At 45.1% G+C, this 27,402-nt stretch overlaps 1 protein-coding gene across 5 annotated transcripts in view; it reads left to right on the top strand.

Moving 5' to 3' along the window:
* CPXM2 (carboxypeptidase X, M14 family member 2) overlaps positions 1-27,402 on the top strand; it is a 211,417-nt gene that overhangs the window by 70,918 nt on the left and 113,097 nt on the right. For 4 of the 5 annotated variants that reach the window (XM_029610606.1, XM_029610602.1, XM_029610603.1 and 1 more), the window contains exons 5-6: positions 21,704-21,788; positions 22,616-22,766. In XM_029610606.1, the coding sequence (XP_029466466.1) occupies positions 21,704-21,788; positions 22,616-22,766 (236 nt within the window). Of the gene's footprint in view, positions 1-8,679; positions 9,086-21,703; positions 21,789-22,615; positions 22,767-27,402 lie in introns of those variants that run through there. The other variant, XM_029610604.1, reaches the window with a different exon arrangement.

Below are 27,402 nucleotides of genomic sequence, written 5' to 3'. Positions count from 1 at the left end.
TAATACATGCTCACAAAGGCATCTATTGAAGTCCTCATCATTAAGATTGGAAACAACCCTGTAATCCTTATAGGACCCCTGTATTCAATTTCTTTCCTATGCCCTTGTATAGAAGTTCACCTTTGCATATTGCTTTATTGTTTAACGTTTTCATTGCTACTGTTTTTTGCACTTTCTGTACTACTGAATCTCTGTAATTATTTATTCTCCCCTCCCCTGTTCATTGTATTTTCAATCTTTCAGTTGTAATGTAAACTGGTATGATGTTTGCATACTAATGCCGGTATATAAAAAAATCTTAAATAAATAAATTACACGTTCTTGTCCGCATTGTGGGATGAGTGCGTCTCCCCTCAGGAGATAACATGAACAATAAATAAATGCAGGTTATTAACATTTTTTACATCTTTTTTAAATCACTATTGAATGATTCACAACTGTAAAAATCTTTTACCAATTGTCTTCAGTTGTGAAAGATGCTCAGCCATGAATAATGCAGTTTTCTGGTTCTGCATCTTTCAATAGTGAAACAGAAAATATCAAATTTTCTTCAGCCTTTATTGCAAATATGAACATCTTCAGCCACAGTGATAAGCTTGATTCTAAGTTTCCTTCATTTGCCCTATCAAAGTTTGGTTTTCAGTATCTAAAACTAAATATTTAATTATAATTTGCATAATTTTGAATACAACTTTAGTAACACTTTGCGCCTAATTTTCAAAGGCATTTACATTCTTAAAACTGTATTTTAGATATGTAAATCACCTTACCCACGTTACAGGACTCTTAGAAAATTTATACAATATTTGCTATTGAATCGTCAAAAGGTTTCAAACATTTCTAGGTTTATAAGTTACATTTACTTCTTTGAAAGTTCACTTGCCACTCTGTACAGCTTACCCCCATGCCTTCTGGTAAGGGTAGTAACTGCCACTCCATGCAGGTTACCCCCATGTTTCTGCTAAGGGAAGTAACTGCCGCTCCGTGCAGGTTACCCCCATGTTTCTGTTAAGGTTAGTAACTGCCGCTCCATGCAGGTTACCCCCATGTTTCTGTTAAGGGTAGTAACTGCCGCTCCATGCAGGTTACCCCCATGTTTCTGTTAAGGGTAGTAACTGCCGCTCTATGCAGGTTACCCCCATGTTTCTGCTAAGGGAAGTAACTGCCACTCCATGCAGGTTACCTCCATGCCTTCTGCTAAGGGAAGTAACTTCCACTCCATGCAGGTTACCCCCATGTTTCTGCTAAGGGAAGTAACTGCCACTCCATGCAGGTTACCTCCATGCCTTCTGCTAAGGGAAGTAACTGCCCCTCTATGCAGGTTACCCCCATGTTTCTGCTAAGGGAAGTAACTGCCGCTCCGTGCAGGTTACCCCCATGTTTCTGTTAAGGGTAGTAACTGCCGCTCCGTGCAGGTCACCCCCATGTTTCTGTTAAGGGTAGTAACTGCCGCTCCATGCAGGTTACCCCCATGTTTCTGTTAAGGGTAGTAACTGCCGCTCTATGCAGGTTACCCCCATGTTTCTGCTAAGGGAAGTAACTGCCACTCCATGCAGGTTACCTCCATGCCTTCTGCTAAGGGAAGTAACTGCCCCTCTATGCAGGTTACCCCCATGTTTCTGCTAAGGGAAGTAACTGCCACTCCATGCAGGTTACCTCCATGCCTTCTACTAAGGGAAGTAACTGCCACTCCATGCAGGTTACCCCCATGTTTCCGCTAAGGGAAGTAACTGCCACTCCATGCAGGTTACCTCCATGTTTCTGCTAAGGGAAGTAACTGCCACTCCATGCAGGTTACCCCCATGTTTCTGCTAAGGGAAGTAACTGCCACTCCATGCAGGTTACCTCCATGTTTCTGCTAAGGGAAGTAACTGCCACTCCATGCAGGTTACCCCCATGTTTCTGCTAAGAGAAGTAACTGCCACTCCATGCAGGTTACCTCCATGCCTTCTGCTAAGGGAAGTAACTGCCACTCCATGCAGATTACCTCCATGCCTTCTGCTAAGGGAAGTAACTGCCACTCCATGCAGGTTACCCCCATGTTTCTGCTAAGGGAAGTAACTGCCACTCCATGCAGGTTACCCCCATGTTTCTGCTAAGGGAAGTAACTGCCACTCCATGCAGGTTACCCCATGTTTCTGTTAAGGGTAGTAACTGCTGCTCCATGCAGGTCACCCCCATGTTTCTGTTAAGGGCAGTAACTGCCACTCCATGCAGGTCACCCCCATGTTTCTGTTAAGGGAAGTAACTGCCACTCCATGCAGGTTACCCCCATGTTTCTGCTAAGGGAAGTAACTGCCACTCCATGCAGGTTACCTCCATGCCTTGTGCTAAGGGAAGTAACTGCCACTCCATGCAGGTTACCTCCATGCCTTCTGCTAAGGGAAGTAACTGCCACTCCATGCAGGTTACCCCCATGTTTCTGCTAAGGGAAGTAACTGCCACTCCATGCAGGTTACCTCCATGCCTTCTGCTAAGGGAAGTAACTGCCACTCCATGCAGGTTACCCCCATGTTTCTGCTAAGGGAAGTAACTGCCACTCCATGCAGGTTACCCCCATGTTTCTGCTAAGGGAAGTAACTGCCACTCCATGCAGGTTACCCCCATGTTTCTGCTAAGGGAAGTAACTGCCACTCCATGCAGGTTACCTCCATGCCTTCTGCTAAGGGAAGTAACTGCCACTCCATGCAGGTTACCTCCATGCCTTCTGCTAAGGGAAGTAACTGCCACTCCATGCAGGTTACCCCCATGTTTCTGCTAAGGGAAGTAACTGCCACTCCATGCAGGTTACCTCCATGCCTTCTGCTAAGGGAAGTAACTGCCACTCCATGCAGGTTACCTCCATGCCTTCTGCTAAGGGAAGTAACTGCCACTCCATGCAGGTTACCTCCATGCCTTCTGCTAAGGGAAGTAACTGCCACTCCATGCAGGTTACCCCCATGTTTCTGCTAAGGGAAGTAACTGCCACTCCATGCAGGTTACCTCCATGCCTTCTGCTAAGGGACGTAACTGCCACTCCATGCAGGTTACCCCATGTTTCTGCTAAGGGAAGTAGAGATGTGAATCGTGTGATTGATCGTCTTAACGATCGATTTTGGCTGGGGGGTGAGGGAATCGGATCGTCGCGGGTTTGTTTTTTAAAATATCATGTAAATCGTAAATCGGGGAGAGCGGGAAAACCGGTACACTAAAACAACCCTAAAACCCACCCGACCCTTTAAAATAAATCCCCCACCCTCCCGAACCCCCCCAAAATGTCTTAAATTACCTGGGGTCCAGTGGGGGGTCCCGTTGTGATGTTCCACTCTCGGGCCACGGGTGCGTTGATAGAAATGGCGCCACGCACCCGTGGCCCGAGAGTGGAACATCACAACGGGACCCCCCCACTAGACCCCAGGTAATTTAAGATATTTTGGGGGGGTTCGGGAGGGTGGGGGATTTATTTTAAAGGGTCGGTGTGGGTTTTAGGGTTGTTTTAGTGTGCCGGTTTTCCCGCCCTCCCCCTTCCCCCGATTTACGATTTTTGACGCTAAATCGGGGGAATTCCTATTATATATTTATTTATTTTATTTTTAGATTTTTATATACCGGTGTTCCTGTATGAAATACAAATCACATCGGTTTACATTGAAACTGAACATAAATTTTTGCCAATAGGCATTACATAGAACAAGGTTGTGGAACTTGGAAAAGGGTAAACTAGATCAAAATAAACATTGTAATGTAAACAAATTGGCTAACAAATCTCATAGAGCAGTATAAATAAAAACAAAAACATAAAAGCAAAACAGTAGATGTCACGTGAGACCTGCAGCAAGAGAATGGATACAGAGTCAAGTAGATCCTGGAGAATGATATGATGAGGAACTCTTGCTGGTTGTAGGGGGAAAAAGTGCTTATGGACCTGTAAAGGCTTGTTTAAAGAGCCAGGTTTTAAGTTTCTTTTTGAATGTGGACTGGCAGATCTCTAGACGGATATCTGGCGGGAGCGCGTTCCATTGAATGGGGCCAGAAGTAGATATGGTACGTTTCTGGAGCGAGGATTTTGTTGAGGGAACATGTAGAGTGCCTTTGTAAGCTCCTCTGATGGGTCTAGCTGAAGAGTGATGACGTAGTTGGGTGCTTAACTGAAGTGGGGATATATTGTGAATTGAGTTGTGAATTACTGTGAGCACTTTATAAAGAATCCTTTGCTTAATTGGAAGCCAATGGAGGAGTTTGAGAATGGGGGTGATGTGATCTCTTTTATTCGTATTTGTAAGAATTCTAGCTGCCGAGTTTTGTAACATTTGGAGGGGTTTGAAGGATGAGATTGGGAGGCCAAAGAGAAGCGAATTGCAATAGTCGATTTTTGATAGTATGATGGCTTGAAGAACCAACCGGAAATCATTGAAATGAAGAAGAGGTTTCAGCTTTCTCAGGACTTGTAGCTTGTAGAAACAGTCTTTAGTGGGGGTGCTAACAAATATTTTAAGGTTAAGCTGATCGTCTAGAATGACGCCTAGGTCTCGTACCTGTGGTGAATTATTTAGTAAAGGAATGGTTGCAGTGACTGGGTTAGCTGGGTTTAGCAACTTGTTGTTGAAGTCCTGATTGATAATTAGGATCTCCGTTTTGTTGTTGTTAAGAATAAGATTAAGGCTAGCAAGAAGATGATTGATTTGTTGCAAACAATTGTTCCAATGAATCAGGGTTTTGTGTATAGATTCGGTGATTGGGATGAGTATTTGGATGTCATCCGCGTAAAGGTAATGGGTTAGATTTAGTTTAGAAAGTAGTTGACAGAGAGGTAAGAGGTAAATATTAAAAAGGGTTGGGGAGAGTGAGGAACCTTGAGGGACCCCCTGGTTGGATGGGACCGGATGAGATTCTTTGTTGTTAATTTTTACCTTAAATTGTCTATTTGCCAGGAAGGACTTGAACCAGCTGAGCACTGTACCCTTAATGCCTATGTCTGCCAGACCTGTTAATAGAGATGAGTGGTTGACAGATATATATCGCCTCTAATGATTTTTGACGATTTAAAATATATCGGACGATATTTTAAATCGTCAAAAAATGATTCACATCCCTAAAGGGTAGTAATTGCTGCTCCATGCAGGTTACCCCCATGTTTCTGTTAAGGGTAGTAACTGCCACTCCTTGCAGGTTACCCCCATGTTTCTGTTAAGGGTAGTAACTGCCGCTGCGTGCAGGTTATCCCCATGTTTCTGTTAAGGGCAGTAACTGCTGCTCCGTGCAGGTTACCCCCATGTTTCTGTTAAGGGTAGTAACTGCTGCTCCATGCAGGTTACCCCCATGTTTCTTTTAAGGGCAGTAACTGCCGCTCCGTGCAGGTTACCCCCATGTTTCTTTTAAGGGCAGTAACTGCCGCTCCGTGCAGGTTACCCCAATGTTTCTGTTAAGGGCAGTAACTGCCGCTCCATGCAGGTTACCCCCATGCCCTCTGTTAAGGGCAGTAACTGCCACTCCATGCAGGTTACCCCCATGTTTCTGTTAAGGATAGTAACTGCCGCTCCATGCAGGTTACCCCCATGTTTCTTTTAAGGGCAGTAACTGCCGCTCCGTGCAGGTTACCCCAATGTTTCTGTTAAGGGCAGTAACTGCCGCTCCATGCAGGTTACCCCCATGCCCTCTGTTAAGGGCAGTAACTGCCACTCCATGCAGGTTACCCCCATGTTTCTGTTAAGGATAGTAACTGCCGCTCCGTGCAGGTTACCCCCATGTTTCTGTTAAGGATAGTAACTGCCGCTCCGTGCAGGTTACCCCCATGTTTCTGTTAAGGGTAGTAACTGCCGCTCCATGCAGGTTACCCCCATGTTTCTCTTAAGGGTAGTAACTGCTGCTCCATGCAGATTACCCCCATGTTTCTGTTAAGGGCAGTAACTGCCGCTCCGTGCAGGTTATCCCCATGTTTCTGTTAAGGGCAGTAACTGCTGCTCCATGCAGGTTACCCCCATGTTTCTGTTAAGGGCAGTAACTGCCGCTCCGTGCAGGTTATCCCCATGTTTCTGTTAAGGGCAGTAACTGCTGCTCCGTGCAGGTTACCCCCATGTTTCTGTTAAGGGCAGTAACTGCTGCTCTGTGCAGGTTACCCCCATGTTTCTGTTAAGGGCAGTAACTGCCGCTCCATGCAGGTTACCCCCATGTTTCTGTTAAGGGCAGTAACTGCTGCTCTGTGCAGGTTACCCCCATGTTTCTGTTAAGGGCAGTAACTGCCGCTCCATGCAGGTTACCCCCATGTTTCTGTTAAGGGTAGTAACTGTCGCTACATGCAGGTTACCCCCATGTTTCTGTTAAGGGTAGTAACTGTCGCTACATGCAGGTTACCCCCATGTTTCTGTTAAGGGCAGTAACTGTCGCTACATGCAGGTTACCCCCATGTTTCTGTTAAGGGTAATAACTGCTGCTCTGTGCAGGTTACCCCCATGTTTCTGTTAAGGGTAGTAACTGCTGCTCTGTGCAGGTTACCCCCATGTTTCTGTTAAGGGTAGTAACTGCTGCTCTGTGCAGGTTACCCCCATGTTTCTGTTAAGGGTAGTAACTGCTGCTCTGTGCAGGTTACCCCCATGTTTCTGTTAAGGGTAGTAACTGCTGCTCTGTGCAGGTTACCGCCATGTTTCTGTTAAGGGTAGTAACTGCTGCTCTGTGCAGGTTACCCCCATGTTTCTGTTAAGGGTAGTAACTGCCACTCTGTGCAGGTTACCTCCATGTTTCTGTTAAGGGTAGTAACTGCTGCTCTGTGCAGGTTACCCCCATGTTTCTGTTAAGGGTAATAACTGCTGCTCTGTGCAGGTTACCCCCATGTTTCTGTTAAGGGCAGTAACTGCTGCTCCGTGCAGGTTACCCCCATGTTTCTGTTAAGGGCAGTAACTGCTGCTCTGTGCAGGTTACCCCCATGTTTCTCTTAAGGGCAGTAACTGCTGCTCCATGCAGGTTACTCTTGTACCTTTCTTGGAAGCACAATACATTCATAGGAGTGGAGTTTTGTATGGAATCTGCTCCATGCTCATTACCCCAGTATTATAATTTCATCTTCTTGCCAGTAAAGCATCCTCTGTGTTTTTCCCATGCACTTTTGAATTTGGGCACTGTTTTTCCTTTACTGGAGGTCATTCCTTGCATCAAGCAGTCTTGCTGTGGGCTAAGTATTTTCTCATTATCCCGAGTCTTCCTCTCTGGAGTTTCATATTATGACCCTTAGTTCTTCAGCCTCCTTTCCTTCAGAAAATATTTATTGGTACATTAATTTCTTTCAGATATTTAAATATTTGTCTCTCCTCTCCTTTAGGGTATTCATATTCAGGTCCTCAGTTCTCATCTTTTATGTCTTTTCGTGCAGGTCTTCTCTGGACCACCTCTGTCCTGTCTCTGTCCCTTTTGAGATACGGGCTCCAGAACTGATCTCGATACTCCAGGTGAGGCCTCACCAAGGAGCTGTACTGAGGCCTGTGTGACAAGGCAGAGCCAGAGGAATGCTTCTCACACTTCATAGGTTTTGGATCCTCCCCAGATTAACTTTGCACCCAGGGCATCTGGGAAACTTCCAAATTTCCTCTCAGACATGAAGCAGGCTGAGATTTGCCTGGTTTCAGTTTGACCCCAGGTTTTCACAAACCTCTGCCCACCAGCAGGAGCTTGCTGACTTGGCTCCTCTGTGTGTTGTTCAGTTTTTCACATCTTCAGTCCGCATCATGTTTCAAGCACAGCTTGGATGGTTTATATTATGAAACAAAATATTCTGTTGGATTGAAATCTTGTTATTTTTTTCCAAAACATGCCAAAAATACATTCTTTAATGAAGCAATAAATAAACATTCCAGCTACTGCCTTCTCAGACTTGTGCTATTTAAGAGGGTCCTGCAGCAATCAATGCTGTGGCACTGTGCATAGGGACCAGGTCTCCGGACATTTACTGAGATGTGGGACACTTTCTATCTTCCACATGAATTGAATACGTGAATACTTCAGCTCCAGGCATTTCTTTCCCTTTTCTGTAAAGTACTTTCTCTTTCCTGATTGGAGAATGATAGTAGCACTATGAGGGAGTGCACAGGAAACTCCTACAGACCATCTTAAGGGACTGGGCACAGCTGTCTTGCCTGCTCCACCTTAAATCCAGACCCAAAAAGAATGCTTGGTGAAGGGAGGAGCTCCTCACCGGAATACAAGAATTTAGGGCTAGAAGGGTTAGGAAGGCCCCAGCTGCAGACAGGAATCCCTTCCATGCAAAGACCTGCTGTGTGTGATATCTGTGTGCTACCTGAACCTAAGGTGAGCCGCAGACAGGAATCCCTTCCATGCAAAGACCTGCTGTGTGTGATATCTGTGTGCTACCTGAACTTAAGGAGAGCCGCAGACAGGAATCCCTTCCATGCAAAGACCTGCTGTGTGTGATATCTGTGTGCTACCTGAACTTAAGGTGAGCTGCAGACAGGAATCCCTTCCATGCAAAGACCTGCTGTGTGTGATATCTGTGTGCTACCTGAAAAGGTGAGCTGCAGACAGGAATCCCTTCCATGCAAAGACCTGCTATGTGTGATATCTGTGTGCTACCTGAACTTAAGGTGAGCTGCAGATAGGAACCCCTTCTATGCAAAGACCTGCTGTGTGTGATATCTGTGTGCTACCTGAACTTAAGGTGAGCTGCAGACAGGAATCCCTTCTATGCAAAGACCTGCTATGTGTGATATCTGTGTGCTACCTGAACTTAAGGTGAGCTGCAGACAGGAATCCCTTCCATGCAAAGACCTGCTGTGTGCGATATCTGTGTGCTACCTGAACTTAAGGTGAGCTGCAGACAGGAATCCCTTCTATGCAAAGACCTGCTGTGTGCGATATCTGTGTGCTACCTGAACTTAAGGTGAGCTGCAGACAGGAATCCCTTCTATGCAAAGACCTGCTGTGTGCGATATCTGTGTGCTACCTGAACTTAAGGTGAGCTGCAGACAGGAATCCCTTCTATGCAAAGACCTGCTGTGTGTGATATCTGTGTGCTACCTGAACTTAAGGTGACCTGCAGACAGGAATCCCTTCTATGCAAAGACCTGCTATGTGTGATGTCTCTGTGCTACCTGAACCTAAGGTGAGCTGCATTTGTTATTTGACTTTCTTTCACTGTAAATTAATTACACATAAGGAAAACAGTCAGAGTCTACCTCCTTATTCTTTCTGGCCATTCCCCAAGCACTATTGCCAGGTTACCAGTTATGGTGGCAGTAGTATGTTCGCCTGTATGTTAAGCTTTGTCTATATTTAAGGTTCACCTGTTTGTTACATTTTGTCTATACTTTCCGTGCTGCCTCTCAGCATCCAAATATTGTGAAATTTATAGCTCATTTAACCTGTCCACACATTGTACGCACTATTGGATATTTGCACTCCGTCATCTCATCTTAAATGTTGGGACACATATTATGTATATGTTTACTATACTGCTTGCAAGCCTTAAGCTATTGCTTCTACGTGCACCTTCCTCTGCACCTCCCAGTTCTTCCTTAACCTGTTTTTGTAGCTGCTCTCTTCATGCTTTGTTTTCCCCTGTTACATGAAAACCGGCATGATATCTCTGATGATGGTCGGTCAAGAAAAAGCGCAAATAAATAAATAAATAAATAAATAGTAAGATCGGAAGCAGCAGCAGAAGAAAAAAAACCCTACAGAGTTTTATCTTTTTCCTTGAGCCTCCCAATTTCACTCACCCAGCCTTCACTCAATAGGCCAAGAGCGCTAGCCTCGCCTGTGTAGTCAGGAGTCAAGCAGTGAGCAAAGGCCAGACAGGCTAGCAGGGTTATTGTGTTTGTCCTACCCCTCTCCTTTCCCCAGAGAGGTACTTAATTTGGAGGCAGCTCTGTAAGCAAGGAAGTTGAAGAAGGTGTGGGAACAAGCGTTGATTCTCTCAGGCCTGGAAGCAGGAATTCACTCTGACTCCAGCCTCTCTTAAAACTTAATCTTTATTCACACAACAGTAGACTGACTTTGCCTTCAGTGTGCTCTCTCTACTCACAGTTTAAACTGCTTCCTCTCAGCTCAGTCTTTGAACAGTGATACATTACAGGAGCTGCCTTCCTCCCGGAGACCTGGGCCTGGTCTGATTATCCCCACCTGCCCCGCAGGATCCCACTCACAGAGCATTCTCTCCTTAAGGCATGTAAGGTGGACCGAGCATCTTTCCTGGTTCTGCACAGGTAAACGGGAACACTAGGGGCACTGCCTCACAAGGTGGTGATCCAAGTGCTTGCAACAGAGCAGCAACAATTACAGAATGCTCTGCAAATGCATATTGATCAGCAGCGGGCATTGTGAGATCATGTGATGCAGGAGCAAACGATGCTAACACAGATAGCCCAAGCCTGGCAAACCGTCGTAACCAGTCCACATCCCATGTCACCAAATACATTATATCAACTGGCTCACCTTTATCCACATATTTATTTATGCCCTCAAAAAAATGTAGCTAATTTGGGAGGCAGGACTTCCCTTGGCTAAGTCCATGTAGGCTTTGTCCCATTAAACTTTGCTTATCTATATGCTCAGCAATTTAGTTTTTATGATAGTTTCTACCACTTTGCCTGGCATGGATGTCAGACTCACAGGTCTGTAGTTTCTTGGATCTCCCCTTGATCCCTTTTTAAAAATTGGTGTTATTCTGCCAACCCTCCAATCTTCAAGAATCATAGATGATGTTGACAGTTTACAAATTTCCAATAGCAGGCCCCAATTTCATTTCTCACTTCTTTCAGCACTCTGAGATGTATATCATCTGGTCCAGATGACTTGCTACTTTTTAGATTGCCAATTTGCCCTAGTACATCTTTGAAGTTCACTGAGATTTTCTTTTCCGCAGAATAATTATCTTTGAATATCATTTCTGGCATGGGTATATCTCTCACACCAAAAAAGCCCTCAACACAATCTGTGTATTCCAGTAACCAAAGTTGTAAACAATAAATCACAATGTATGGTTAAGACTGGTATCTCATTCATACAATCATATTCCAGCCGTCAAATTTCAGAAGAAAATATACACAATTTTTGTAGGACCCTCAATCATAACTACATCAGCCCAACAATCCAAAAAACCAAAAAGCCAGAGATGACGGCCCACCTCTTCAGTTTCCAAACAAGTCATCTCTAATATCCAAACCTGTTTGGAAACTGAAGAGGTGGGCCATCATCTCTGCAAAATGGCGCCGGCCATACGGCCATACGGCCGGCGCCATTTTGCAATACGGCAATAAGATTCGAGTGCAGGAGATCGCTCCCGGACCCCTGCTGGACTTTTGGCAAGTCTTGTGGGGGTCAGGAGGCCCCCCCAAGCTGGCCAAAAGTCCCTGGGGGTCCAGCGGGGGTCCGGGAGCGATCTCCTGCGCTCGTGACGTCGGGGGACAGGAACCAAAATGGCGCCGGCACTACCTTTGCCCTGTCATATGACAGGGCAAAGGTAGTGCCGGCGCTGGACCCCAGGTAATTTAAGACATTTTGGGGGGGTTCGGGAGGGTGGGAGATTTATTTTAAAGGGTCGGGTGGGTTTTAGGGTTGTTTTAGTGTGCCAGTTTTCCCGCCCTCCCCCTTCCCCCGATTTACGATTTTTTTTTTTTTTGTAAATTTGTTTTTATTTCTGCCAGAAGACATAACTGACATAGTTACACGGAATCATGAACAGGTATAATGATACATGAACACTCTGTACCAACAAGGCAGGCTCCCCAGCCATCTCAGGCATAACCCCGTTTACAACAACAAAAAGGAAATACAAACCAGAAGGGCTACAAATAACTCCCCACATAATACAACCATAGTCATATCACATAATCTAGCAATAACAACAGTTCCTGATAGAGACAGTCACTGGCTTTTTCCAATCCCCCCCCCCCCCACTCTTTATCCTCCCCTTCCCCCCCTCATTCCCCCCCCTCCCTCCCCCCGCCCCCTAGAAGGAATCACCACAGTCAAAGAGGACTCTTCAAGCCTGCTTTGCCAGCCCTACTTCGTAAGGTGCCCACACATCACGAAATTTATGAACTCGATCGTGTTTGAGCGCAGTTAAATAACCCATCTGATATAACCTGTCTAAGCGCAAGTGAATGTGCGTCATAGTAGGAGCATCGACATGTTTCCAGCGAAACGCTAGTTCACTCCGAGCGGCGATATATATTTGTATTAAGAGCAATTTATGCTTATCACTAAATGTGTTATCCACCAGGCTTAAGAGACATCCTTTGGGATCTGGTTGCACGTCAACCCCTAGAATCCCGGTAGCATACCCAGTGATCATCGCCCAAAAAATTTGTATCTTGGGACATGTCCACCACATGTGGTAAAATGTGCCCCGCTCCCCACAATTCCGCCAGCAAGCGTCGCTAATCTGGGGATTCATGCGATGTAAGCGGTCCGGTGACATATACCATCTATAGAGTAATTTGTAACCATTTTCCTTAATGGTTGCGGAAATGGAGCTCCTACCCGTAATCATATAACATTGGTCCCATTCAGAGTCTTGGAGAATGTGACCCAAATCCGACTCCCAGTGTAATTGGTAAGATGCTTTAACCTTCTCCCCACTATTAATGAGTATATACAACCGGGAAATCGGCTTGGCGATAGGCCCCCGCTGTTCACACAAGGACTCAAATAGGGATTTACCTTTGGAAAACTCCCCAGGTGCCCCCTCCGACCTCAGGAAGTGAATAATTTGCTGGTAGGCATACCAGTCCCCTGGCGTTCCTGCATGTTTATCCTGGATCTCAGTCATGTCCAGCACAGTAGACCCCCTGAAGAATTGCCCTGCCTTGGTCAAGCCTAGTTGTTGCCATCTCTGCGAAAAAGCCAAATTAAGGCCTGGAGAGAATCCAGGATGACCCAAAACGGATGTTAGGTGGTAGATCCTTTTAGACCCTGCCATCCTGTCCCTCCATTGAACCCATAGTCGCATAACGGCCTTCGTGAAGGGCGTTAGAGAAGGAACAATGGCCTTCCTTGGGTCTCTACTCCATACCCGAGAGGCGAGTGGAATATCCCCAGAAGCAGCTTGCTCTATAGTAACCCACTGTTTGGACGTCTCCATTCCATGCCAATTCACTATCACCCCTAAAATAATAGCAGTGTAATACCAGCGTAAGTTAGGAACATTGAGGCCCCCCCGTAGTCTATCTCGATATAAAATTGATCGGGAAACCCTCGGTGGTTTGCGTTTCCAAATAAAGCGAAACAACTTTCTTTGCCAGATCCGCATAGCCCCTTCCGGCACCGCCACAGGTAACGTTTGGAACACATAACAGAGTCTGGGTAAAATGTTCATTTTGATAGCAGCTATCCTGCCAAACCACGATAGATCAGTTCTGTCCCATCTGTCCATATCTTGTTGGACCTGAGACCACAGTGGCTCATAATTGAGGCTACAAAGCCCATTGAGGTGAGACCCCAATTTGACCCCCAAATATTTTATGGAGTCCCTTGCACAGCGAAAAGGCAATGCTTTCCCCAAATTCTCAAATTGAACCCTTGGCATGGAAACATTTAACAGTTCCGACTTCTCGGCATTAATCTTAAAGCCAGACAGTCGACCAAACGCATTGAGTTCCCTTAAAAGGAGGAGCAGTGAGGTTTCTGGCGTGGTAACTGTAAATAAAAGATCATCGGCAAAAAGCGAGATCTTGTAGTCTGTATCACGGATCGATACTCCATGTATGTCAGGGTGTCTCCGTATTTTCTCTGCAAGAGGTTCTAACGAAAGTGCAAACAACAAAGGGGACAGAGGGCAGCCTTGGCGAGTACCCCGTTTGACTTCAAAAGGCTCCGAATAAGCCCCATTGATTTTTATCCTAGCTTGCGGGCTGCCATAAAGCTTTTGGACCCAGGTAATAAAAGATTCCCCAATTCCCATAACTTCCAAAACCCTAAATAAAAACGGCCAATGCACTCGGTCGAACGCCTTTTCGGCGTCCACTGTAAGCAGGACCATGGGAGTGTCCTTATTCTGCGCCCACCACATTAGTTCCACCACCCTCCTCACGTTATCCGAGGCAAGTCTGCCAGGAATAAAGCCGGACTGATCCTTATCTACCAACCAAGGGGCCACTCTACCTAAACGTACAGCCAGTGCCCTCGCCAACACTTTCAGATCAATGTTAATTAGGGAGATCGGCCGGTATGACCCGCACAGGGTGTGATCCCTGCCCGGCTTAGCCAAAACTGTGATCCCCGCAGTATTAGATTCCTTGGAGAATGTGCCCTGCAACCTGGTATCATTGTACATCGCCACTAGCGGCGGGGTCAGCTCCACACTAAAAACTTTATAGAATTTTCCCGTAAACCCGTCTAAACCAGGGGATTTCCCCAGCTTGAGGTCCTTAATAATAAGTGACACCTCCCCTTCCCTCAACTCCGCATTAAGCATATCCCTCTGAACTTGTGAGAGCACCGGCAAATTAACATCCCGCAAATATTGGGTGATCTCCTCAGGCGTACACAACGTTTCTACATCATAAAGTTTCTGATAGAACTTATTAAAACATTGCCCGATATCTTTCTGCGAATACACATACTGACCTTGTTCACCCTTGATCTTTGTGATTTGGGATTGCGCTACTCTTTCTTTAAGTTTGCGGGCCAAACACCGCCCGGCCTTGTTCCCCCATTCATAATGATGCTGTTTCAATAATTGGAGCTGATAAGCTATCTGGTCCCCATCCAGTCCCCGCAGTGCCTGCCGTGCTACCACAAGGTGCCGTAGAGTAGCAGGGTCTAGTGTCCGCTTATGCCTTAGTTCTAATTTGGCCACCCTCTCCAGTAAACGGAGGCGTTCCCGGGCCCTCTCTTTCTTTACATGGGCTGCTCGTGCTATACAAAGACCCCTGACAAACGCCTTTAGACTATCCCAAACAACCCCTGGTGACACTTCTCCATTCTCATTAATAGCCAGAAACTCAATAATCTGTTTCCTAAGCTGCATCACAAATTCTTTATCATCCAGCAATCTATCATTCAATCTCCAAAACTTGGCGCCCGCCTGAGGGGCTCTAGATTGTATTGTGAGCCAAACTGGGGCGTGATCCGACCATGTAATAGTACCCACTTCCGCTTCCAGGACCGTCTCCACCATATTTTTATCTATTAAGAAAAAGTCGATCCTGGAATAGGACTTGTGTGGATGGGAAAAAAACGTATAGTTCCTTGCTGTAGGATTGCGGAGTCGCCACACGTCAATGAGCCCACGATCCTCTATCAGGTATTTAAGTGCCTTCCGGGCTAGTTTCCCCCCTAGACCCCCACTATGTGTATTGTCAAGATAGGGATATCGCGTGATGTTGAAATCCCCCCCCACCAGAAGACGACCTTCCACCCACTCACTGATGATGGTCGAAAGTTTAGCATAAAATCCAGATTGTTCCACATTAGGGGCATACACGTTTAGTAAAGTATACAATTCCTCATTAATTTTCGCTTTCACCAAAATATATCTTCCCTCCACATCCCTGATCTCGGATTTGACATCCACCACCAGGGAACTCGCAAACAATATCCCCACCCCATTATACTTATGTTGAGCAGTGGCCGCTGCGTGAGAGACCTGTGGGTACCCTTTGGAGACCGGGAGACGCTCGTACCGTTTCCTGAGATGAGTTTCTTGGCAAAAAACAATGTCCGCCTTATGATGGGCCATATCACGCAAAAACAGCTGCCTTTTAGTATAGGTATTAAGGCCCTTTACATTAATAGAAAGTAACTTTATAGGCCTCATTATTAGGTATTGGCACTGGGTCTTAGCCTGCCTTGCGCACCAGCAATACAACGAGGGCTACGCTCGACAGAAACTATGCTCCGTAAGATCCTCCTCTCTTCCTGTGGGTAAATGCCTTCCCCTGTGAAACTCCCATCCCTGGTCCCCACCCTTGCCCCCCCCTCCATCCCCTCCCCACCCAACTGCCATCCACTCAGCCTCGAGTGGAGTTCCACCACAGGAGACCGGGCGTCACCACATGACCTTGGTATGGTCCCCCTCCTCCAACTGATATCCAAAAATAGCAAAGTGCCCCCTGCTAGAGACAAAAAATGCAAAATTTTCAATACTTGAACATTAACATCAACACCCAATGCTTGCTATTCACCCCCCCGAAGGGCCTTGATAAACCTCTAACCCCATGGATTTATCCATAAACAAACTCAGTCACTGTGCACCAGAATCCAGCCTGTCGTACAAGCAAACCAAATCAAGGTCCCGTGCAGTCTCAGTCGGGCTCCTCCAGGCCTGATGGTCCTCCTGATCTGCGACGTAATCTTCTCCCACCATTGTCCACTCTTTTCCACCTGGATCTTTCACTGCGCTGGGAATCCCCGGCTGCGGTATTGCTAGAGCCTTCGTCCACAGCTGGTAAGCCGGCTGCCCGCAAGATATCTTCAGCTTCCATTACACGCTGCACGCGGGACTGTACACCATTTATTGTAAAGTGTAAGCCGAAAGGAAAGAGCCAGCGATACCGGATGTTTTGGGACCGAAGAATGTTGATGACATCTCGGAATGCACGCCTCTTCCTGATAGTGGAGATGGCTAGATCCTGGAACACCTCGATTTTGCATTCCTTCCAGGTTATAGTGCCCATGTCCCGTGCTGCTCTTGCCACCGCTTCCTTAACCAAAAAACTATGAAAGCATGCTATTATGTCCCGTGTCTGCTTATTCTTGGGGTTGCCAAAAGCTCTATGAGCTCTCTCTAGCACCACTTCCCGTGGTTTCTCTTTGGTGTTTCCCGGGTCCAGCAAATAGGCACAAATATCCTGCACCACCTGCGAACAGTCTTTAAAGGCCTCACCTTCCGGCACCCCCCGGAATCGTAGATTCACCCACCGCGTTCTATTCTCCAAATCCTCCACGTGAGCTTGCAGCTCTTCATGTGAATCTCTGAGCTGCCCCAGCTCCTCCCGGGCCGACTCCAACTCTGTTTGCACGTCCTGTAGCCCAGTTTCTGTAGCATCTGCACGCCGTTCGAGTTCCCGAACGTCCCGCTTGGTACTCTCAATTATGTCGCCCAGTTCCTGGCGAAAGCGGGCCATATCTCCCCGCAATTCCTGAAACCACGTCTGAAATTCGTGCCGGGTTGGTACCTCCGTGCCCGTTAGCGCTGGAACAGGCTCCGTCTCCCCTGCAAGCTCCGGGGCCGGCGCCATCTTGTCTTCCTCCGCGAGTGCCGCTGCAGAGCTCGCCGCCGCAAACGAGAAGCGGTTTAAATCAGGTTTTTTCCTGGGAGTAGCCATCTCTATATATTTAGGACCCCGGGCCGTCTAAATTCTGGTGCCTCAGGCCCGCTGGTGCCGCGATGCAGGTGGATTAGCGACGGAGGAGGGGGAGCCGAGGTCTTAAGCGGCCATCTTAGTTGGTGACGTCACCCATCTCTCCGATTTACGATTTTTGACGATAAATCGGGGGAATTCCTATTGTATATCGCCTCTAACAATTTTTGACGATTTAAAATATATCGGACGATATTTTAAATCGTCAAAAAATGATTCACATCCCTAGTAACTATAGCATGGGTTATTTTTCCCTATATGCATCACCTTGCACTTATCCACATTAAATTTCATCTGCCATTTTGATGCCCAATTTTCCAGCCTCACAAAGTCTTCCTGCAATTTATCACAATCTGCTTGTGATTTAACTACTCTAAATAATTTTGTATCGTCTGCAAATTTGATTACCTCACTTGTCATATTTCTTTCCATATCATTTATAAATATGTTGAAAAGTACAGGTCCCAATACAGATCCCTGAGGCACTCCACTGTCTACCCCCTCCACTGCGAAAATTGTCCATTTAACCCTATTCTCTGTTTCCTGTCTTTTAGCCAGTTTGTAATCCATGAAAGAACATCACCATCTATTTATTTATTTATTTATTTGGAAGCTTTTATATACCAATGAATGTTGGGAACATCTCATCGATTCACAGAGAACAAAAAATTCAGCTAACGAGCTTTACAGAAAACAGTGAACAATGAACAATACATATAAAGTTGAACATGGCAAGCGGACAATAACATAGGGGTGAATAGAACTGGGATACATTGGAGAGTTAGAACTGAAGAGAATACAGTACGTTTGGGATCAAGCAGTGCTTAAATACATAAGATTAAATAGGAAAGAAGGTCATAAGTTAGATTAGCTTAGTGTTCAAATATCTAAGTCTCCTAAACCATGACTTTTTACTTTTCCTAGAAGCCTCTCATGAGGAACTTTGTCAAATGCCTTCTGAAAATCCAAATACACTACATCTACCGGTTCACCTTTATCTACATGTTTGTGAGGCAAGGCTTGCCTTTGGTAAAGCCATGCTGACTTTGTTCCATTAAACCATGTCTTTCTATATGTTCTGTGATTTTGATATTTAGAACACTTTCTACTATTTTTCCTGGCACTGAAGTCAGGCTAACCGGTCTGTAGTTTCCCGGTTCGCCCCTGGCGCCCTTTTTAAATATTGGGGTTACATTAGCCACCCTCCAGTCCTCAGGTACAATGGATGATTTTAATGATAGGTTACAAATTTGTACTAATAGGTCTGAAATTTCATTTTTGAGTTCCTTCAGAACCCTGGGTGTATACCATCCGGTCCAGGTGATTTGCTAGTCTTCAGTTTGTCAATCAGGCCTACCACATCTTCTAGGTTCACCGTGATTTGGTTCAGTCCAGCTGAATCATTACCCATGAAAACCTTCTCCATTTTGGGTACCTCCCCAACATCCTCTTCAGTAAACACTGAAGCAAAGAAGTCATTTAATCTTTCCACGATGACCTTATCTTCTCTAAATGCTTCTTTAGGCCCTTGATCATCTAACGGTCCAACTGACTCCCTCACAGGCTTTCTGCTTCGGATATATTTTAAAAAGTTTTTACTGTGAATTTTTGCCTCTACAGCCAACTTCTTTTCAAATTCTCTCTTAGCCTGTCTTATCAATGTCTTACATTTAACTTGCCAATGTTTATGCTTTATCCTATTTTCTTCTGTTGATCCTTCTTCAAATTTTGAATGAAGATCTTTTGGCTAAAATAGCTTCTTTCACCTCCCCTTTTAACCATGCCGGTAATCGTTTTGCCTTACTTAGTTTTTGGGTACTTGCCAGGTTCTTGTGGCCTGGATTGGCCACTGTTGGAAACAGGATGCTGGGCTTGATAGAGCCTTGGCCTGACCCAGTATGGCATGGATCTTCTGACCATCAGCAGAGGCTCTACGTAAGACCTGCGGGCTCCGGGACCCAAAGACTCAACCCAAGGGGAACGTGGGCTGGTATAGGTGAAGCTTCAGCTAGACCTCTGCCTCAGCTAACTCTGCCCGCTGATGGTGGGTACCTGCAAGGCTCCACCCTGCAGGTTGTGTCAATGCCAGCTCAGTCCAAAGGTTCATGCCTGCAACAATAACTTTACCCTCTCACTCATTTCCTTAACACATTTCATAGAAAAACAGAATAACCAACTAATTAATTTTCACAACACACTTCATAGACACACAAAATAGACCTTAATCCAGAGTTTCCCTGTCAGTGTGCCAGAACAAATTGGTGTGTCATGAGACGTGATCAAGTGCCTCATGCTTTCCTTGCAGCTCCTTGTCACATCGGTGATGGTTTTCAAATGTGCAGCAGCTCATGTGCAGTTATGCATGCCTCTCTTTTCTAGCTATAGCACGAGTCCGGTAGTGTGTGAATTAACGGGTTTCGATGCAAGGCATGTATAGCTCTAGGACATGTTTTGTGCAGCACACACATTGTACACAGTACCATCACCTTTCCCTTTGCTTAAACCTGACAGTATGAGGGACCTACAGGAGCCTCTTGGCATGACACAGCTGCATCAGTTAATTTCAAAAGCTACTGAACACTACTCCAGTGTGAAGAGTCCACTTGTGTCTCTACCCCCTCTATCCATTTGTTTTGAAATTCAGAAGAGACTGGTGGAGATTTTAGTGAAGATTTAAATGCAGCCGTGAGAAGGTGGATTTTAAGAGTGGATTTGAATAAGGCCAGAAAAGGAGCATGACACACCAACTCAGGAGGACTATTGCAAGTGTGCAGTGCAGCAATGTGGAAATCACAGAGCTGGGAATTGGTGGTGGTGAAGGACATAGATAAGAGTAGAGTGGTAGATCTGGGAATTACCAGCATAAAGATGTCATTGAAAATCATGGGAGGGGAGCAGAGCACTAAGGGGATTGGTATACAGAGAGAAGAGACAAGGGGCTCACCAGTTAATAGTGGGATGGTGGCAGAGGAGGATCCACCAGATGATACACTAACCCCTAGATTCATCAAAATACTATAACATCGCATGGATAACGGCCACAGTAAGAAAAAGGGGCATGTTAATGGTAATTTTAGAATAACTAGACTGTGCGCTAACATTGCACTTCACATAAATAGTATCGTGGGGTGCAGTAACGTTTTTGCACTCCACGATACTTCTATTTCACAGTTCCTGAACTGCCCAGACAGGTATCTATTCTTGGGGGGGGGGGGGGGGAGAGACAGAGAGAGAGAGAGTTCTTCAATGTTCCTGATGAATTCTATAACAGGGTACTATCAAGTTAGGGTGAGAGAACATTGTATAAATCTCAACTTAGTGAGACTTTTCTCACTCCAAATGACATGAAATGTTCACCAAGATGTACTGTGCTGTTCATACATCTCACTCTGCATGTAAACCATAAACTACCACCAACACCTCACCTCGAGCTATTAGCCGGCCCTCCTTTAGAGATATAAATAGTTGAATACTTTGAAGGTCTTTCCAGAGGTGCTCTCTCTCTCTTGCTCTCTCTCTCTCTCCCCTTCAAAAACTTTGCATTTGTGCCATGTGATAACATGATTATTGCACGTGTTAATGCCATAATGCATTCTGATGAATGACCCTGTAAAACTGCAATGGGAGAAGTAAGAAGAGAAGCATGATAGGAGAGAGCCATGATATCCAGGTGAGAATGCAAGGGCTTTTTCTGCAGAATGTAGAGGGTTAAAAGTAAACCAGACTGAGTATGACTGAATATAATAGAAAGTTAAGACGGTGGAGGTGAAGAGCTTGCTTGAGTAGCTTGGACGTGATAGGAAGATGGATGATAGTTGGCAGGATAGGTAAGGTTCTGGTGAGGGTATTTTTGAGGAGTGGTGTGCTCGCAGCATCTCAAGACAGCAGGAACAAGTAGCAGTGGAAAGTGATAGATTCAGGATGTGACAGATGGAAGGGATGAATGCAGGGGAAATAGAGCTGAGGAGTTGGGTGGGAATGGGGTCAGAGGAGCAAGTAGTGAGTTTGGAGGAGGAGAGAAGACGGGCAGTTTCCTCCACTGTGATTTCAGGAAAGGAGCAGGGAGCAGAGGAATGAAGTAGAGAAGAGCGAGGTAGAAAAGACGTGGTTGACAATTCGGGACATTATCATAGAAGTAGTCAGCCATAGTCTGAGCAGAGAGTGAAGAGAAGGAAGGAGATGAAAGTAGTTTAGGGAGGGAACTGAGTATGGCAAAGAGACAGCATTTGTGACTGTTTCCCTTTTGCATGGCTATTGCAGCACTAACAGCCTTTTATGATGCACTGTAAACTAGAAGGTTAAAATGTTGGCAATGATGTACATGAGGATAAAAAGTAAAACTGGGAGGAAGTATTGCAGTGATAAAATTCTTCTTGCATTGCATTCCTATTGATCTGCTTCCCCTTGCTTGCCAGGAGTGACTGGGTCACAGCATACAGAGTGATGGTCAGCAATGACAGCCACAGCTGGATCCCCATCAGAAGTGGGACAGTGGACATGGTGAGTGCCATGGGAGGAGAAATGACAGCACTCACCCCTTCTCTGGAAAGGATGTACAGGAAGTGGAGAAGCTCAGAACTTGGGGGTTAGATTGCATTAGGTGAGAGGAGGGAGATAGAAATTAAAAGGAAAATAACTGTCCTAGGAAGCTTTTCAGAAAATGGGAATTCAACATAAGCGAAAGCTCGTCATGGGCTGGCATAGTCTTATATATGGAGGTGAAAGTGGGAAGAGTGGCAAAGCTATGCAAAGTACGTTAGAAGGAAAGAAAATTATTAAGGAGGAGGCTGCTGAAAATATTTTTTCAGCAGCTCGCTTCCCGCCCCTCCCTCCACAGGTCTACGACCGAAATCCCCCCTTCTTAATTCTCTCCCTCTAGTATATTTTTGTACATAATCTATACTGGCATTTATTATGTTTTTGTGTTTACTTATTTGTACAGCATAATCTTGGTTTCCCTATCCTTCTATCCCCTTCCTCTCCCCCCCACTAGTTCTTTTATTAGTTTCATTGTAAAGCCCTGTTGGCCACCGATGTGATGTTTTCTTAACGAATGTCGGTATACAAAAATTTTTAAATAAATACATATAAATAAATAAATGTTGGACACAAAGTCTGACAAATGAGGAAGTGTAAGGGAAAGGACTTCAGGTTTCGAACATTATGAGAAAATCATGTAATAACAGGCAAGGCTGAAGGGGAAAAACAGAGGAGAGAGACAAAGACTTAAATGCAGACTCCACTCCCAGGCACCAGAGGAGGAAGGAAGGCCAAGCTCCCCAGGGGCAGGAACATGAAACAAGCAATGCTCTTATTTATAATAACAGGTTTTTGAAGGCAACAGTGAGAAAGAGATCCCGGTCCTCAATGAATTGCCAGAGCCGATCGTGGCCAGATACATTCGAATTAATCCTCGCTCATGGTATGAAGATGGGAGCATCTGCATGAGGGTGGAAATTCTGGGCTGCCCCATGCCAGGTGAGTGAGTAACAAAAGACACGAGTTCTTCTGTATCCAGCTCTCTCTCTCTTCTATCACAGTGATGGTTACACTGTATCCAGCTCTCCCTTCTATCACTGTGACAGTTACACTGTATCCAGTGCTCTCCTTTCTATCACTGTAACAATTACACTGTATCCATCTCTCCCTTCTATCACTGTAACAATTACACTGTATCCAGCTCTCCCTTCTATCACTGTGGCAGTTACACTGTATCCAGTGCTCGCCTTTCTATCACTGTAACAATTACACTGTATTCATCTCTCCCTTCTATCACTGTAACAATTACACTGTATCCAGCTCTCCCTTCTATCACTGTGGCAGTTACACTGTATCCAGCTCTCCCTTCTATCACTGTGACAGTTACACTGTATCCAGTGCTCGCCTTTCTATCACTGTAACAATTACACTGTATTCATCTCTCCCTTCTATCACTGTAACAATTACACTGTATCCAGCTCTCCCTTCTATCACTGTGACAGTTACACTGTATTATTTCAAGGGAAAATCCTCTTCTTATAGCAGACATAGAGTAAGATTACTGCCTCCAGAAAGTGCTTCTGTGGAGGGCTGTGTGCTGGCAGTAGGGCGGATTATTGGTCGCAGGTAGTTAATTTGTCTTGATTGATCACCTTTCTTACATAAAATAAAATCAAAGTGATGTAATAAAATATTTTAAAAAATGTACAAAATATTATTCAAAAAATTAACAAAATACAAATATAACACACTAAAGTAAAAATATAAAATAAAATCTAATAGCAAAATAAACACTAAAATGTTAAAATACCATATAGGTAAATAAAACTACTTCATGAAACAAGATCAAACAATTACGAACTGAGCATAGGATATTCTAGAAAATAATAAAAGTGGAATCACTTATTATAAAACTAAGGGGCCTATTTACTAAAGATTTTCTTCCATTGTGTGTGTATGGGAAAAAGGCTTAGTAAATATGGCCCTAAGTTGGAAAAGCCTGGGTAAAGAGATAAGTCTTTAAAGACTTCATTCTCTAAATCTAGGGCTAGTGATAGCAAATTCTAAAAACTAGTTGCAAGATAAGAGAAACAAATCTTGTGTTTGTGAGAAGCCTAATGTCTTTTGGTGAAGGAATGCTCAATGTTTACGTATAGTAACATAGTAATGACGGCAGAAATGTCCATCCAGTCTGCCCTGCAAGCTTCGCAAGGTAGTAACTACCACTCCGTTCAGGTTACCCCCATATTTCTCTTCTTGTTGTGAAAACAAAGGCTACCACTAGGTTTATAAGGAAAAAGATAGTTTGATTATACTGGGGAAGGCCTTTAAATGTTAGCAGCCATTTCTGAAGTGAACTTGCAATGCTACAGGAAACCAATGAAGTTGAATGAGCAAGGGTCTTAGATTGGTTTTCTTTTTGTTGAAAATTAACTTGGCTGCTTTGATCTGCACTATCTGAAGTATTCTCATTACTACTGCATTAGAATAATGTAAACAGCTAGAAACAAATACATAGGTTAAAACTGTGAGATCATGAATGCCAAAAAAAGGTCTTAATTGCCTAAAGAAACACAAAAACAAGTAAGCTCTTTGTATTAGACCTGAGATTTGTGGAGAGAAGCTTAATGAGGAATGAGCTGAAAACCTAATGTGGCGGCTTCTTTCTTCAGTGGAAACAGTATAGTGTCCATCTTAGGAGAAGGACAATGTGTATGGTTTAAGTATCTGGGTACCAAATGGTTTCAGATTTTTCAGGATTAACTTTTAATTTAGCTAATTTCAACCAAGCTGATATAACAACGAGACAGTGACTGAACTTCCCGAGGGTCATATCACCTTTAGGGGTCAAAACTGACAACAATCATCAGCATACAGACAACTGCTAAAACCCAAGCTTTATATTAGTGTAGGCAATGGGGAAATATACAGATTAAAAAGGCCAAGAGGAAGAGTGGAACCCTATGACCGCCACAAGAGAGATGGTGAGAATGAGGGACTGAAGAATTTCAGTGAACCTGATAAATCCTACCCTCAAGAAAAGATTTAAACCAAGTGAGAGCAGTATCAACCCCAATTACATAAAGACGACTGAGAAGCAACTATTGATCAAGGATGTCAAATGCTAAGCATTCTGGGTACAGCATGACCCCTGTCCAAGTTAAGAGCAATTCCTGAAGGAAGGGCAGTAAGAGCTGTTTCAGGACTGAAACCCTTATGATGTCCAGATTGTTGGGGGTGTAATATAAAAATCCTGCAAGAACAGAATAAAGCTGAATGTGCATTACTTTTTTGATTATTTTAGATAAGGTAGGTAAATTAGAGATTGGTCTGCAATTTTCTGATGTCTCTGAACCTAATGAAAGGTTTTTAATATCAGCTGAATATTGGCAATTGTTTACTTTGGCCTGGATTTTCTAAAATCGCAGGCCTTGGTGAATCATACGGTAATAGGGGGGGGGTGGGCCTGCGAAAGCCGGCAGTGATCGCACCACCACCGTGTTAGCACTGCCGGCTTTCACAAAGCAATAGCGCCACCATGAAAGGTGGCGCTATTGGGCGCGTTACTGGTGGCGATAAGGGACCTTACCTTTTCGCCATCAGCGATGTCTTCGCCGTGACCACCCCCCAGTGCCACCCCAACTCCTTCCCTTTCTGGTGATGACTCCACCCTGACTCCGCCCCGATCTAGCTATCGCGTGTGAAAAGGTACTTTTCGCATGCGAAAGCTATAGAAAATGACCCCCTATGTGTGGTAGCTTTCTTGAATTTAAGCTGTCATTGACCATCATGAATAAAGCAGCATACAATCCTAGGTGAGAGTTCTTAAGGTCAGACATTCATGTTGTGGAATTAATTTGCTTAAGCAACTGGAGATGTTACATTAAATGCTGAAAGTTTACTAACAGTAATGATGGCGTCATCAGTTGATGAAGGAGCCTAAGGTCTACTTCTGAAATAACAAAGCTGCTGGTTTTGTAACTAGGCATGGATTAGCCTCAGGTCATTTCAGAGGGTATTGTTCTAGATGACGCTAATGTTTCTGTTATTCTCTCAACTCTTTCAGTTAAAGTTGTTTCTTCAAATGTGCCATAGACAATTAGCAAGAGACGTGGCCAGGTATGGGAAGCTAAGAGTTCCTAATATAAGATTCCTTCATTCTTCAAAGAACAGGAGATTAAACTTATTCTGTCTTTATCATTTTGCATAGAGCTGACAAGATTTTTAATGCTTCCTTGAATATAGAATTGAGGACAATGATAACGTTGTTTCCACATCAGAAGATCTGAAGATGTGTGACTCATTTAATGAAAGGGTGTATAGTCAAGATAAGGCAGGAAGCAGCTAGAGCAGTGGTGGTGGCTGAGAATGAAGCTCTTTATTCAGAGGAGGGAGCCTGGTGCTGCCTCTGCAGCAGGAAGGTCAATGGAGGCTGAGGGTACTGAGGGTGCCACGGCCAGGAACTGGCGAGACGGGATGGTAGTACAGGCTGTTAGTCAAAAAAGACCTTTCAAGCCAGAAGCATCTCTATCTACTGAGTTTACTGCTAAAAGATCTGATCAAATTCCTGATAAAGAAGGAAATATAGTACCCCAATTTCTCTGTACCAATTACCAATTACCAATGTGTGGGAGTCATGCCTGAGACTGTGTCCTGAGAACCTTCTGTCTCCTGGCTTTCCATCTGCTCTGCCATTCTGCCTGGAATATCTTCCATCCCCTTCCACCATGTGACTGTTAAAAGAACCAGGAGGATGCTGGAGGAGTGTGTGCATGTTGTCACACACATGAAGAAGTGCTACTAAGGAACTGCTATTTCTGTGAGCTCCTTTGTGTGCTCCTTCTGCCTGATTTTTGTGCTCATAGTTGTGTTATTGTTACATTTTGACCTCACAAATGCTGATAGTGATGTCAAAGCTCTCTGGCCCATTATTAGTGATTAATGGCAATACAGGTATGGAAATTTACCCTACAATATCGTTACATTAACTGCTCATGGGATGACCCTACGAGTGGCTTCACTCACCCCAACTGCTACCAGCAGTCTCAAGCGGCTGGATGCCACCGACGTGTGATTGCTCCTATGACTTTCCTTCCTAGGTGTGTGTACATGAAACATTTAAGGGACCTGCAGTGGCATAGCGAGGGGTGGGCGGGGTGGGCGGCCGCCCCGGGCGCCGGGTCTAAGGGGGTGCCAAAACGCGTGAGGGATACACTCTAGGAATCACAAAGCTCCTGTTACGCTCTCCGACCAACTTTTTCCATTCCCACGCGCACCGCCTCGTGGCAGCAGTTTACCATAGCTCGTCGCGCACAACTGGAAGGAACCCCAATCATTCCTGTCACCGGCACGCGCAGACTGTAGCCGAGGAAAAACTGGCTGCGAAGCCTCCCCAACCTCGCTCGCGCGTGTCCCCTATTGGCGGCAGTCTCTCATCTGTCTTCGCTGCTGCTGCCCTCTGATTGGCGGAGCCGGCTGGCAGTCAGAGGTGTTTCCCGGGAGACGGTGAGTGGACTTGCTTGGAGTAGACCGCGGCGGGCGGAAGCTCATTCGAGCTTGGTTTCTGTTTTGACTGAGGCGGTGGTGGCACCACCTTTCTTTTGGGAGCTTTCCCTGTTAGTCAAACGAGAGGAGT

Source organism: Rhinatrema bivittatum, chromosome 7, assembly GCF_901001135.1.
Source record: "Rhinatrema bivittatum chromosome 7, aRhiBiv1.1, whole genome shotgun sequence".
Lineage (NCBI taxonomy): Eukaryota > Metazoa > Chordata > Amphibia > Gymnophiona > Rhinatrematidae > Rhinatrema > Rhinatrema bivittatum.
Note: the sequence above shows the minus strand (reverse complement) of the source record. Positions and strands in the feature narration are given on the sequence as shown.